General features: G+C 39.0%; 1 protein-coding gene across 1 annotated transcript; it reads left to right on the forward strand.

The window, feature by feature from the left end:
- The first annotated feature begins 356 nt into the window (after positions 1-356).
- On the forward strand, positions 357-13429 carry rps6ka4 (ribosomal protein S6 kinase A4). The gene is made up of 18 exons (XM_085797477.1): positions 357-1354; positions 2534-2605; positions 3173-3240; positions 3569-3719; positions 3937-4052; positions 4818-4925; positions 5093-5173; positions 6566-6669; positions 6846-6996; positions 7097-7258; positions 7461-7586; positions 8372-8505; positions 8747-8840; positions 8964-9134; positions 10011-10202; positions 10292-10451; positions 10641-10804; positions 10904-13429. The coding sequence occupies exons 1-18, from the start codon at positions 1267-1269 to the stop codon at positions 11114-11116; spliced, it is 2355 nt and encodes a 784-aa protein (XP_085653603.1). The 5' UTR covers positions 357-1266; the 3' UTR covers positions 11117-13429.
- The last annotated feature ends 941 nt before the right edge of the window (positions 13430-14370 follow it).

Genomic DNA, 14370 nt, shown 5'->3' on the forward strand with positions numbered 1-14370 from the left:
TTGCAAAGAAGAGACTGAGAGAAAAATAACAAAAGATTTGTCCTCCATTTATATCCAACTTTAGCAACTTTTTTTTATTTTTTATTATTTAAAATAAATAATTTACAGAATATAAAGGCATATTAACAACAATAATAACGTAATGTTAACATAACACCTCTCAGCAGGGCACATCAATATGTAAATTACATGAATAATATACATAAACAAAATTAAATAAAATTGAGATAATTATAATAAAAAAAATAGTATATTAAATAAACAAATAAAAACTAAACAGACAAAATATGCATCAACTTTAGGAACTACTGGATTTTCCGAGGTCACTTTAAACGTCGCTCCGCCCACCCGGACGGTCACGTGACTGACCGTCGCCCAGGTTGTGTGTGTCGAAAGCATCCTGGAGTTAGCAGCTAGCCAGCTAGCCTCTCTGACAATATAAATACAAAGAGAGATGTAAATATATTTCATCATGGGCGAATCATTAACTTGACTCAAGTGGAGACAAAGAAGATAAGGAGCTACCTAAACCTGACACTTGCCAACATGGTGTGATAGGTGGTATCTGTATCTGTATCTGAAGAGGCCACTTGACACAGCGAACTAAAACATTATCATTAGCACAACGTTTGAAACTTTGACGGGCAGCAGCAGCAATTAGCCAGCTAGCTGCTAGTTTGTAAATGTGTATTGGTGTTGTACCTGTTATGCTAATTAACTGGCATTGTAGCTGTTAACATACTGACTCAAACCGCATTATTATTTTGTTTTCACGTTTTAATTTTTTTGGTATAACTAGCGTTAGCGTTATTATCAAGTAACGTCAGCCACAACTTGTGAATACTGTTGGGCAGCTAATGCTAACGTTAGCCACTTGAACTGTGTGTACATCACACTTGAAGCTGTATCTGACGTGCATTTAATCGAAATCAATCAGTGTTGACGATCTTTCTCTGGGCTAATAACTTAAAACAATCATTTAAAAATCTGAAAAAGCTGTATGTCTGTGTTATCGGATCGATTTCGTCCTATCACATGAGATAAATAATGCGAAACAACAGGATGTCTGTCAGAGGCTTGGGGATTAACGTTAGGGCAGCAGTATTGTTTAGGAAACACATCTGTCCGATCATTTGAACAATCCTTATATTCTACATAATGCTGATACAGTAGCTTTTTTCGCATACTGTTATATATATTTATATATATATTTACCACCCAGTTTATCTTAAACAGTCTGTATAAGGCTATAGTCTACATTAAGTTATGCCTGGGGACACATCTGGTAGCAGTGATGACTCCGATGGAAAAACAAATGAAATGGACTGTACTGTCAAGCATCAAATCACCAATGGTAAGTCAAGAAGTCAAGTACATCGATAATGAACCACATTGTTTACACTTTAACCATAACTACACAGGTGTCAGTTCTGTTATTTAATTAATACAGCATCTATTGAATTATAATTTCTAATTGTTCAGTCTTTGACAGAAGGATGACGATTCAGATTTGCAGCACAATATAACACAACCCCGAAATGTTATTTATTGAATGAAATAAACTCACAAAGCAGTGCTCTTTATTAGAAATACTTTCAGTCACTTTCAGCTTGTAGACTGAGTTGTGTTGTCTCCTCTAAAGTCAGACAGGTGTTTTGGATTTAATTGATCAGTGTCGTTACATTAATGATATCATATGCTTTACTATACACTCAAGTCATTTATGTGAAAAGATCTTAACCACCTATGTGGCAGGCTTTCAGAGCATTGGTTATTAAAGGTGCAGAAGTCAGTTATGTAATGTAGTTATGCTGTAATAATGCTTAATAAAAATCTTTAATCTGGACTTCAAGTTTGTTAATTGATACTGTTTATATCATAGATAGACTTTACAGTGTGACTTTACAAGCAAAATACCCTTAAAATCACATAAAGCAGAGAGCAGCTGCTTTATTCACCCTCATTTGGCTGAAATGTTCAGGATAGTTGCAGACCTGACCACATGGCAATCTCTGATGTCATCCCTGGTTTTTCATGAGATGTTGCAGGAGAGGTGTAGATCTTGATTGCAGTGCACAAATCTTTATATCGATAAAAAAAAGAAGGGCAGCGGACATTATTCTTTCTCTTATTATGTATTAAATAATGCACTTTCTAATAGTGAAGCTTTGAAAACATCGATTCAGATTGAATACATATGATGCTTACCTTTATCATGTATGAACGCCTCTGTCATTTATATTTGATCACATTAGGTTTTTTTCTAATTGTTATACATTCTTATTATAAATTTGTCTGTTATTACAGTTTTTCTTTGTGTAGAAAGCTTACAGCCAAACACAGTTCATGTGTTACTCACAGTTAAAACCTAACGTCTCTTTAAAGTTAGACATCTCTTTTAGAACATTTTCAGAGATGGTAAAACACTTTGCTACTAGTCTTCCTGACCTTTTAAAACAAAAAATTTGCAGGGTACAGAAATTGAACTTTTACACTGTTATGTTTTGATTCTGGATTTTCTTTCTATCCTTAGCGAACCTCACAGGTCACACTGAGAGGGTCGGCATGGAGAACTTTGAGCTGCTCAAAGTCTTGGGCACTGGAGGTAAGTCTTAAGTTAAGTGATTAAACTTGAAGCAAACTTGAGTGAACTGTTATCATGAGATACAGTGAATAAAGGCAGGAAATATTCCCCTGCCGTGGTTAGATATCTTGAGGGTACAGTGTTTGTAATTGAATTTTACAGTCTGTAAAGACTAAGTTCCCTTGAGGAGCTAAAAGCTGTGGTAAAACATGTCTTAACATTCATTTCCTGATTTGGGAGTTGCAAAACATTGAGGCAGTGAGTAATATGCGTATGTTCACTGGGTAAAGCATATGCTGTAGACCTCGCCCTTATTAAATCTCTTCCATACAAAATACCTATGGGAGAGCTTAAGAGGATGTCTCTATCAACAAACAAATAACACCTAATTATAAGTTGTGCACAGGAATGTTTTTGCATATAGTTTATTACCAGACACTTGAAATCATTTTTTACACCTGTTCCCCCTGTGCTGATGTTTTGCAGTGGACCCAATTAAGGGATAATTTGATTGTGTTACTTTTTAGTTTGCTAGTAGTTATTTAACTTTTAAATGACTTGAGGATATATTTGTTTCTCTTTCTTTAGCTTATGGAAAAGTGTTTTTGGTCCGGAAGAACAGCGGCCATGATGTGGGTCAACTATATGCTATGAAGGTAAGGCTGTTAGTTGAGGTATTGAACTAAATGTGATCATTTCTTGTTAACGAATATAAAACTCTAGCTGATGTTTTAAATACAAGTCAGAAAATACTTTGAAATGATTCACAGATTTTGCTTTTATCCAAATTTGATCTCATTTTCATAATTGCGCAGCATATGAGGGAAATCACTGTTCAGTTTAATAGGAGAAATATGTGCTGTCTCTTATCAATATACAGTTACACGTTGTTCTGTTCTAATCTAGTATTTGACTTCATCTTGTAATGTAAGTAATTTTGTAACTAAGTAGTATGTTTTTAATTAATTTCCACTGTTGCCTTAGGTGTTGAAAAAAGCAGCAATTGTTCAAAAGGCAAAGACAACAGAACATACCCGCACTGAGAGGCAGGTGCTCGAGCACATCCGCCAGTCTCCCTTCCTGGTCACGCTCCACTATGCCTTTCAGACGCAGAGCAAACTGCATCTCATCTTGGGTGAGTGGTGGAGCAGCAGAGCCAAATATGAGGAAGACCTGTCTTTTTTCAGTCTTGGATTGCTGAATAGATGTTCTCTTTATGTTTCTGTCTATTACTGTCTTCTGTCTGTTTGTTGGCCTTATGTGCAATATGTGTGTTTGTGTAATTTTTGTATTATGTCTATTCAAGCTCCCTGTGTATTTGTGTGTGTGTGTGTGTGTGTGTGTGAATGCAGACTATGTGAGCGGTGGGGAGATGTTCACTCATTTGTACCAGCGGGATCACTTTCCTGAGGAGGCGGTGCGGATTTATATTGGGGAAACAATCCTGGCTCTGGAGCACCTACACAAGGTGGGTGTTGTTCCTTCCAGCTCTATAACCTAAAGCTGCATTTATCGATTTTTTTTGGACACTGGGGGGTGAGAAGGAAGACAAAAGAAGCTTACAGAGACGCTGCACCGAAACAATACATTTAGAAAGTTGTTATAGCTGATGTGTTTCAAAGCAGTTGCCTCGTTACACAAATTTAGCAAACACAGAACAACATTATTATCCCATTTGAGTCATATTATATATATTATTGAATGTTAGTCCTGGTTTAATATACTCCTGAGGTTAACTAGCAGCACTCTAACTGTCCAAGTTATGACCTTCAGCATGTGAACAGATGGACAATCCAACATTGTAATGAAAACAAATCTTTACAATAGGAGATTCTTACTGCCTGTGGAAACATCACCATTCACACAAATTGTCCAATAAGCTGAAAACCATAAAGTTGACTCTTAACGCGTTGTTCCTCTGGATGGCGTCAAATATAGCCATCAAGGCGATACTGTCTTTTCTGAGTTAGATTCTCATTTCATGATGTTAGTGCAATTAAGGCTTGTACTTCAGGTTGCGTTGTGCTGTCTGGGCCGTTGTTTTCTCTGACAAGTCTAGCTATTAGAACAACTGAATAGACCTAAAGCGATGCAATTACTGGTATTATCCAGCTGATAATGGTTCAATTCTATCTTCTTTGTTTGTGAAAAAAAAAATTAGTTTGTGCCGCATGTCCATCCCTGTCCACATGACTGTAACAGGTACAATTTCATTGTGTTTGTTTTCGCACAGCTTGGGATTGTGTACCGAGACATCAAGTTGGAAAACATCCTTCTCGATAGTGAAGGCCATGTGGTATTGACAGATTTTGGGCTCAGCAAAGAGTTTCTGGAAAAGGAGGTATGTGAACACAAAACCATACCCTACGCATAGAAATGTGTCTGCATGTGGAAAATGACACAGAGAATGTGTGTAATGTTATTTTCTCTCAATATTTTGTTAATTTGAGTTTTTTTTTTTTTTTTTTTTTACAAATTGACATGATGTCCCCTTTCTTCTGAATACAGAAGGAACGGACCTACTCTTTCTGTGGCACCATTGAGTACATGGCACCTGAAATCATCAGGGGGAAGTCGGGGCATGGCAAGGTACATATATTAAAGTAAAGCAGCAAGCAGTGCTTTAGCAGGTGTTAAAACAATTGGTAAAGATTTTAAGTGGCTGTAAACTTAGTGCACAAGTGTCTTTGCAGTTTCAGTTCAATGCAGTGTTTATTTTCCTGTCTGGCGTCAACACTTGTTCTTATCTCTGTGCTCATGGGCGTGTTGGTCTGAGGTGTGGTCAGGCACACTGTTGGCACGTTACTATCTTGAGACAATGTAAAGTGACGATTGAACAACAAAAACCTCAGTTGTGTGGTATTTCACTGGTACTTAAAGCAGAAGTAAGTGGTCCGGTCGTTTTCGCTAATGCTGCGTTCCAGGCAGGCTTTTGAAATCGTAAATTACAGCTTCAAGTCACAACTTACGACTTTGTAGCGTTTCAGGCAACCCACTCGTGTTTTTCCGACCTGTTTTACCGGTGAAAGTCACTATAACGGCCACTCGTAACTTCCGACCGGTGAACTCGTACCAGATCGAACTGGTACCACTTCACGGTCGGAAAAATACGAGTTTCCTTGAACGCACCATAACAGTCCTCGTCCCTACGTCGCCACATTCACGGCGTCCCTTGGCTGCACACACAGCCCTGCATGCCGTTCTCTCTCCTCATTGGATAAAAACTGTAGGATACGATAAATGTTTTCTCTTCGGCTCAGAGCAGAGCAGAGGGACTGACAGACCCGTGTTTCAGTCCAAACACTCTATGTAAGTGATTGCTGTCGGAAGATATAACTATTTAAGACTTATATTAACACAAACACACACTTCTGCTTTAAAGGTGTATTGTCAAAAGCAATATGTGTCACAGAGCGCACACATGCACATTATGTACATAATTGCGCTTAGATGTTGGGATCAGTCAGGTGGAAGATTATAATATGGCCCCAGAAGGTTGGAGTTTCTTTGTGCCATGTGTGTTTATATAATGTTTTGTCATGGATGTGACTTTGTATGAATCCCTGCAGAGAAACCAGTCTTTCTTATACCTGGAACACAAAATGTTTTCTCTTCATCAACTAAATTTAAACTATGAAACTAAACAGTTTCATTACAAACTAAGGGATCATTCATAGTTCTCATCATATAACATTAAAAAACAACATTGACACGCCCTGAATACACCTGTCCCACATGCTTCAGATTATGTGCTTTTGATCTTTTAGCTTTTGTAAAGTTGTTTAAGTCTCAGCTTTGGGTAAATAAGTAACATGTTCTTTTATCACTGTTCATTAGATCAAAGTTTCAGTTGTGACCTTTTGAAGTATTTGTCACACATTACAATAGACAACCAGAGCTGCACAGACAGTATACATTTTTAAACTTTATATTTTGTTCTCCCTCCTTCATGTAATGTTTTTAACCTGTCTCTCCCTTCAGTCGGTGGATTGGTGGAGCCTTGGGATCCTAATGTTTGAACTGCTGACAGGAGCGTCTCCTTTTACCTTGGAAGGAGAGAGGAACTCCCAGAGTGAGGTGTCAAAGTGAGTGGTGCTGGCTCCATCTCCATAAAATGCACATTTGAATCTTAAATTGTGTTGTAGTTACCATTTACTTAATTATATTATTATACTTAATAATGACACATGTCATGATGAATAAGACGATTCTGATTGAAAGCTTTAAGCCTTCTCCATCTCTTCCACCAATCTTCACTTAGACGGATTTTGCGCTGTGATCCACCTTTCCCCTCAATGATTGGATCAACTGCTCAGGACCTGCTGAGGAAATTGTTGGTCAAAGATCCTCACAAGAGACTTGGCTCCGGACCAAGAGGGGCAGAGGACATCAAAGCACATTCCTTCTTCAAGGTCTGACATAACCTTGGCTGCGCTTTGCCCCGACATCTCTCTTCCCTTGTCATCTCTTCTTAATTCATCCATGAGTGTCATCTGCTTTGTGTCCTAACAGGGACTGAACTGGGCTGACCTTGCACAGAAGAAGGTGGCAAGTCCATTCAAACCGGAGCTGAAGAGTGAACTGGATACGGGAAACTTTGCTGAGGAGTTCACTGGGATGGATCCTGTCTACTCTCCAGCAAGCACACCTCCGAGCACTGATCGCTTGTTCCAGGTCGGTCCTGTCTCATCCTTAAGCAGTTATTCCTAAATAACCTGTGAGCATCCTTTTAAAAACATTTGGATAAAGTAGATTTGTTTAAAAAATAATAAATCACTCAATAATTTGAAGGTTAATACAGTTGTATTTTTTTTCACTTTCTTGCTCAAAGGTGACAGCTCAAAATGTAATCTTATCCCTCCTTCTGGTATTTTAGGGTTACTCTTTTATTGCTCCCTCAATTCTGTTCAACAAGAATGCGGTTATGGGAGATTTTGTAGAGGCCCAGATTGGTGCTGATCGACCAGGTTCGGCCTCTGTCCAGCGCAGTGCAATGTTAGAGGTAAGGGTCTCCAACCAGTGTATCTTGACTTATGATGATGTTATTGTTTCAGGTTTCAAGTCGCTTGAGCATCAGCAGTTCTTAACTTCACCAGAGAGCTGCATAACAACTGCACTAGAACCACTGTAACACAAAATGTCTGAGCTGTGTTTCTTTATCACAGCCAACAGGAAGGAAGAGAGGAAGAGAAACTAGTCGATTTAGCCTAGATTATCAACTAATCTTGGGGTATCTTATTTCACAGCATAATTGTTTTCATATGTTGTATGAAGAGCTAGAAGGACATACAACATTTATCACACTTGTGCCAATATACAGTATTATACTATCTGTTTAGAAATATATTAAAGGATTGGATCTGTTTTTCAAGGTGGTATTTATCACTTGAGACTGAATGACATAATTTTATTGAACATAAAGTGGAGCTAAAGTATTGTTTTCAATTTTACACAGCTCAGTTGAATAGAAATCAGGCTTTGTAGTTGTGTATTGTTAACAACAGTAGATAATTATGAATAAATAAGGCATTTTGATAATATCATATATTGAAAAGCCCCTTTGACAAGATTGTGAAACAGATGCTGTGTAAATCTAAAGGATGTGAAAACACTTCTCAGGTACTTCAATATTGACTTTTTGGCTTATGACACATTGGTGAATGTAGTCAGATCCCTGTTCTGTTTCTGTTAGCCGTGGCAAACGCAAAAGAAAACAAAAACAAAAATGAACTCAGCACATCTTCCTTAACAGTTCCCTGTGAATCACTCCATCCCCTCTTTGTTCAGGAATCACAGTTTTTCCATCACTATGAGCTGTGTCTTCACGGGCCCCCGCTAGGTGAGGGGAGCTTCTCTGTGTGCAGGAAATGCAAACACAAGCAAACTGGCCACGAATATGCCGTCAAGATCGTGAGCCGCAGGTGAGTGAAGATTGAAGCTTCATGGTAATAGCTCATGTTGGTAATAAATATCTGTCCTGTATCTCTGTGCTATCTGACGGTCAAGGTCACAGAATGAGATGACCTGATGAAGACCCAAGTGGTCGAAACGTTGTCCTTATAATACATTTTTGGGAGCTCGATTATAGCAGTTGTGCGGACATCGTTTGTTTTTTCTCCAAGGTCACAGAATGACCTTTGGTTTTCCTTCTGTCTGTGTTAGGATGGAGGCGAACAGTCAGAGGGAGATCGCTGCTTTAAGGCAGTGTGAGGCGCATCCCAACATCGTCAAGCTGCATGAAGTCTATACAGATCAGGTACAGTGGAGGAACATGTACCGTACCTGCACTGACATTACAATAACATGCCAGATATTGAACTGCATCAACAAGAGATCCATCACATAAACCCTTGTCTTCCCACTTCTCCCACTCTGTCAGTATCACACATATTTAGTGATGGAGCTTCTACGAGGCGGGGAGCTGCTCGAAAGGATCAAAAGGAAGAAACTTTTCGGCGAGGCGGAGGCCAGTCAGCTGTTACAGAGCCTGGTCTCGGCTGTCAGCTTCATGCACGAGGCTGGGGTCGTGCACAGAGACCTCAAACCAGAGGTTAGTGGTGGGGATAATCCCCGGAAAAGTACTGAATTTCTCAATTCAAATAGACAACAACATTTTTCCTGTCACAATTCTGCTGTGTCACACCACACTGAAAATCAAAATAACTCTTTGTAATTGAAAACGAAACTTGTAAATCCAAGGTACGTTTAAATGTCACATTATAGAAAATGAGATTTTAACCTTGTATTAAATTATGAAGCAGACGCTATGAAAGTATCAAAACAGCCCATTTGCAGTCATAGGTTGTCTCACCTAAAGTGGCTGAATACAGAGCGAGAATCGAGCAGTTTGATTTTAGTCGAGGTAAACATGGCAGACACGGTGTAACATGTCTCTGTACTGCTGTTGTCACTCAAACACCCTGCTGGCTTCAGATTGCTGTGGGATATAATTAACTGAAGGCTTTCATGTTGTACCAAGCAGCTGTTAATAACAGATAGTGTTAAGAATCGCCCAGTGTTTTCCTGAGATGCCTGTTCTAACCACAAACTGCTGATATGCTATATATGAAAATGTTTGATATGAATGAAAAACTCCTTATCTACATTATTCCACAATTCCTGCACATTTCTTCTCAAGTCTTGAGTTAAAGTTCAGAGAGAATCAACATGAGATGGATGAGTGATATGGAAACGGCTCTTATCCTCTCATTTGTCATCAAAATACCAACAACTAATTTCACCCCGTTTGCCCTTCACGCCCACCTTTTTGCCACATGTGCTGAGAATCATACCAATCGATAGTGTTTAGTAGTAGCAGTTTGTTTACTAGTGTTATTCAATGGACAGTGCTGTGTCAGGAAAATGGAGCCTTGTTTGTTAACTATAAATAACACATCAGCAATTTTTCTTTTGTTTACCGTTACAGAACGTGCTGTTTTCAGATGAGGGGGAGGACTCGGTGCTGAAAGTAATAGACTTTGGATTTGCCCGCCTGTGTCCTGCAGGCAGCGCCCCCCTGCAAACTCCCTGCTTCACCCTGCAGTACGCTGCACCCGAACTTTTTGAGAGTGCAGGATACGACAAAGCCTGTGACCTCTGGAGTCTCGGGGTCATCCTGGTAATTTGATCTTTCACCGGTCTGTTCTCTGTCACATCAGTCACATGAACTGAAGTAACTGAAGATGATCTGTGTGTGTTCTCCCTTAGTACACCATGCTGTCGGGCCAGGTGCCGTTTCAGAGTGAGCAACGTGGGATGACCTCATCGTACGCTGCTGACATCATGCAGAAGATAAAAGAGGGTGATTTCTCATTGGAAGGAGAAGCCTGGAAAGGAGTATCAGAGGATGCCAAAGAGCTGGTTAAAGGTATATGGTTTTCATTGACTGTATAACTTTGTCTGAGTCTCTGCTTAAAGAATGTTTTTAATAGTGTTTTTAGGGGTTTTTTTTTGCTGTTGGATAAATGTTTTCCTCACCCTCTCCTAATGCGTCACTTTGTTTTGTCTGTGTCTCTCTCATTTTGTTCTTGTTTGTGTCCTCTGTCTATGATAAAAGGCCTGCTGACGGTGGATCCAGAGAACCGTCTCAAACTCTCTGATCTGAAAGAGAACAGCTGGCTGCAGGGTGGAGCATCCATGTCCACCACTCCATTGTGCACTCCAGATGTGCTGGAGTCCAGTGGACCTACTGTTCGCACCTATGTTAATGCTACCTACAAGGTAATAGCGCTGTAGAATTAAAACATTTCTAAAAATCCATATTGAATGCATGTCTCTAAAGTGTTTACATCTTCTGTCCTCATTCTCCTCTCTTGTCAGGCTTTCAACCGTGGTAAGAGAGAGGGGTTCTTTCTGAAAAGTGTTGACAACGCTCCTCTTGCAAAACGGCGGAAGCTAAAAATGACGAGCACAGGAGTAGAGACCCGATGGAGTTCATCTTCTTCCTCCTCCTCTTCTTCCACCTCCTCCTCTGCCTCTGCAACCGCATCCAAAGCACAGCCAAAACAAACTGTGGCCCCAAAGAAGAGCTAGCCTAAACAGCAGGGGAGAGAGCAGCTGGGGAATGAAGCAGTATGTGCTAATACTGGCAACATGAAGTCCTCCAGTCACTCACCTTCAGATAACATACTGATGACCAAAAGACTGGTTTTGGGTTAGTGTTAAGTTTTCATTCAATATAACATTTAGTTACACCTTTTTTAAACAGTTAAACACCTTCAGTTATTGTGAAACATTTCCCCTAAAAACCAAACATGTATTTTTCTTAAATGGATGGAAGAGAGGACGGTAGAGGTCTGATTTGGTATCTCTAAGATTTACTCAAATCTGTGGCCTTTAGACAAAATTATACTTATTCAGTATTCTCACACTAAAAGTTAAAAAATGAGACATTTACCTGTTTTCACTGTGGGTAAAAGCAGTGCCTGGCTACATAGGGATAAAGGGAAAAAAGAGCCATAAATGAGCAGAAGCCATATATACAGCAAAGCAGTGAATATATGAAATGAGCCTTTGTGATTATACACAAATTTGCACAAAGTTAATATACAGTCCTTCCAGGAGTTTGCAGATGTAATTCTTTGATTGTACCTAATTATTTTAGACTTTGCCACATATGTAATGATTGGTAGAAAAATAAAACTGCATAAGTTTGGCCATAAGTGCTGTTGTGCCCCATGAAGGCACTTGGTCCCCTTAAAAAAAAAAAAACAGTTTTGTGAAAACTGTTGAGTTAATTTTCATTTGTTTGGGTTGGGCAAATATCTAGCAGTTTGCACGATTTGCAGAGAATGTAAATGACCGAATAGTAAAGAAAAAGCAAATTTCTGAAAGGACTGAGCACAGAGGGGAAGGTTTGCGGTCTGTATAACCTTAAAGATTGTGTAGAGTGAATAATTATGTAGTGGAAGTTATCTTATTTTGATAAAGATTTGATTTGTAGTCCAGAGGACGTCGTCTTTGTAAAACAGTTGCACCTCCATTACACTACCAACTCCACAGATCCCAGTGTGTAGAGCACATGTTTAGTTTCCTGGCTCTGAGTTAAATGTCTCGATGAACAATCAGAGTTTGACTTGAAGTGGTCACAGTGGACTCTTACCGAGTGTCCAACAGTAGCACCTGTATACGACGGAGACACAGTGGTGGTCATGACATCTAGCGCGATTCTTCTTGTCATACTTTGCTGTAAATTACTTGCATTATTGTGCTGGTCTGAAAATGTCTAGCATGCTAATCTATTGTGATGATGAACTATAAGAATGTTTTTCTATATTTTGGTATCTTGGGTTTACTAAGGAAGTGTCACCCAGGATTTTTTTTTATGCGACAGAGTGCAGCTTGAGTGTTTGCACACAGACTGGAGTGAAATCTATCGTGGTGGCTTGAGTGCACAACCGCCTCGGGCAAGAGAATCTTACAAAGGTATTACAGTTTTCTGTGGGCCCATCAGACCAGCGCCATTTTCGGCTACCCCGACAGTGAATTTTTTTCCCCTGTTGATTAAGCTCAGCTTCTTTTTACCTGGGCTGCAAAGGTCACCAATTAGTGGTCCTTTTTATTTTATTTTTTACAAAAGTGGTTTTAAAACATTGTATGGCTTTGAAATTCAAATCATATCACAAAATGAGACACTTAATCATGACTTTAAAAAGGCTCTTTGAAGAACTTCCTGCGAGGTCTGTTGTGTAAATATTCCTTAAATCTTTGATTTTGAGCAAAAAAAAAAAAAAAAAATGTATGTATTGATTTGAAATTTGACAGTTGTTTTAATGGTATATCAGTCTCCGGATGTGATTATGTTTTTATTGAATTTTTTTTTTTACATGTTGCACAGTCGGTTGATCAATTAAACACATTTCAGCTTTAAAGGTGCTTTTACTGATATTTATTACATGTAATTGATTTTAATGCTGTGGTTATGGGATTATGATCATTTGGCTCCTGTTTTGTACCAGCACCATATGTATGTATGTATGTATGTGTGTGTGTGTGTGTGTGTGTGGTTGTGTGAGAGCGTGAGTGGCAGTGGGGGACGTCGTGCTGATGTTTCTGTACCAGATGAAGCATTATTGCAAGTGACTGTATTATTTTCTTGTTATTTGCCGCCTTTGTCTGTTTTAAGGTAAACTGGTTGTTTGTGTTTGAACATTGAATTTTTACTTATACTGTGCTTTTGTTGGTGTTGATATTCATTTGATGTAGTAAATGATATTTTTTCTCTTCTTTTTGTTGAGCATTACTATTTTACTGAGATGCACTGTCACTGATGTTGTAACTGGGAATTTATCTTTTGCACCGAGATTTTTCTTCGATGGTGCAAAATAAACATTACTTTTAAATAGATGTGTGCTTGTCTTGTCTTTTTGAGCACTGTAACTTGAAATGGCCATAATCTCATTAATTTGAACACTGTCGGTGCTGACTGCACTGAGATGCATTAATATTTATGGTGAGTAATTGGTGCCAAATGCAAACATAATAAAATATACAGGAGGTTTGATAACCATTCCGGTTGATGAAAGCTATTCCAAATGTATGTTTTCATAACAGATCATTAAGAACTCCTACTCCAAGTATGTAATCAAATTAGGTTTTGAAGCCATAAACCTTTATAAAGTGATACATTTGCTCGTTTTATAGATGTGATAAGTGGTAGGAACAGGAGGATGGGTGACAAACCTCTATGAACACTGATGACTTCTCTGTTAAACCATCCATCTATTCCTACAGTAAAGCTGAGCAGACTATTTCTAAGTCAGTTTCCATATTACTGCCAGGCAGATACAATAACCCATCATGTGTAATGAGTTTTTTGTACCAATAGGTGGCTGCTGTGTCCTGTCCACTGTCCCAAGTGTCCTTAGTGTCCTGTTTGATCTGTCGCTTCATCTTTTCCTGCGTCAGGCGTCCCCTGTCTGATCTCATTGGTTGAAGATATTAACATGCCAGCATGCTCAACAGAAACCAAATTGATGCTGTTTCTAAAATGCATAATATTGCATTACTAAATTATTCTTTAAGTGTACTAATCTAAATGATGTGTTACATGACACATGTCTGTGATACATGTCTGTGCCACTGCGCCACAGACTCTTACTCACTACGTTTTCCAATCAGGAGCATCATGAGGTCACAAATGTTTCAGACATAAATCAACACAGGAGACAATGAACAGGACAAAGCCGACACAGGGCAGGACAGAAAAGGACACAGTGTCCACCTAATGATACAAGACCTTCATTACACTGAATTACGCCTTCTCACTAAATTACAGCCTCTCTCAT

The sequence above is a fragment of the Trachurus japonicus genome, chromosome 14, assembly GCF_045865225.1.
Source record: "Trachurus japonicus isolate A0001 chromosome 14, Traja_1.0".
Taxonomy (NCBI): domain Eukaryota; kingdom Metazoa; phylum Chordata; class Actinopteri; order Carangiformes; family Carangidae; genus Trachurus; species Trachurus japonicus.

What these genes read in the sequence shown, in the direction of transcription:
- rps6ka4 (XM_085797477.1), top strand. Translation starts at nt 1,267, where the DNA reads ATGCCTGGGGACACATCTGGTAGCAGTGATGACTCCGATGGAAAAACA. An exon ending in CAAACTGCATCTCATCTTGG is followed by an intron (nt 3,720 to 3,936) that starts GTGAGTGGTGGA and finishes GTGTGAATGCAG; the next exon opens with ACTATGTGAGCGGTGGGGAG. An exon ending in CTCTGGAGCACCTACACAAG is followed by an intron (nt 4,053 to 4,817) that starts GTGGGTGTTGTT and finishes GTTTTCGCACAG; the next exon opens with CTTGGGATTGTGTACCGAGA.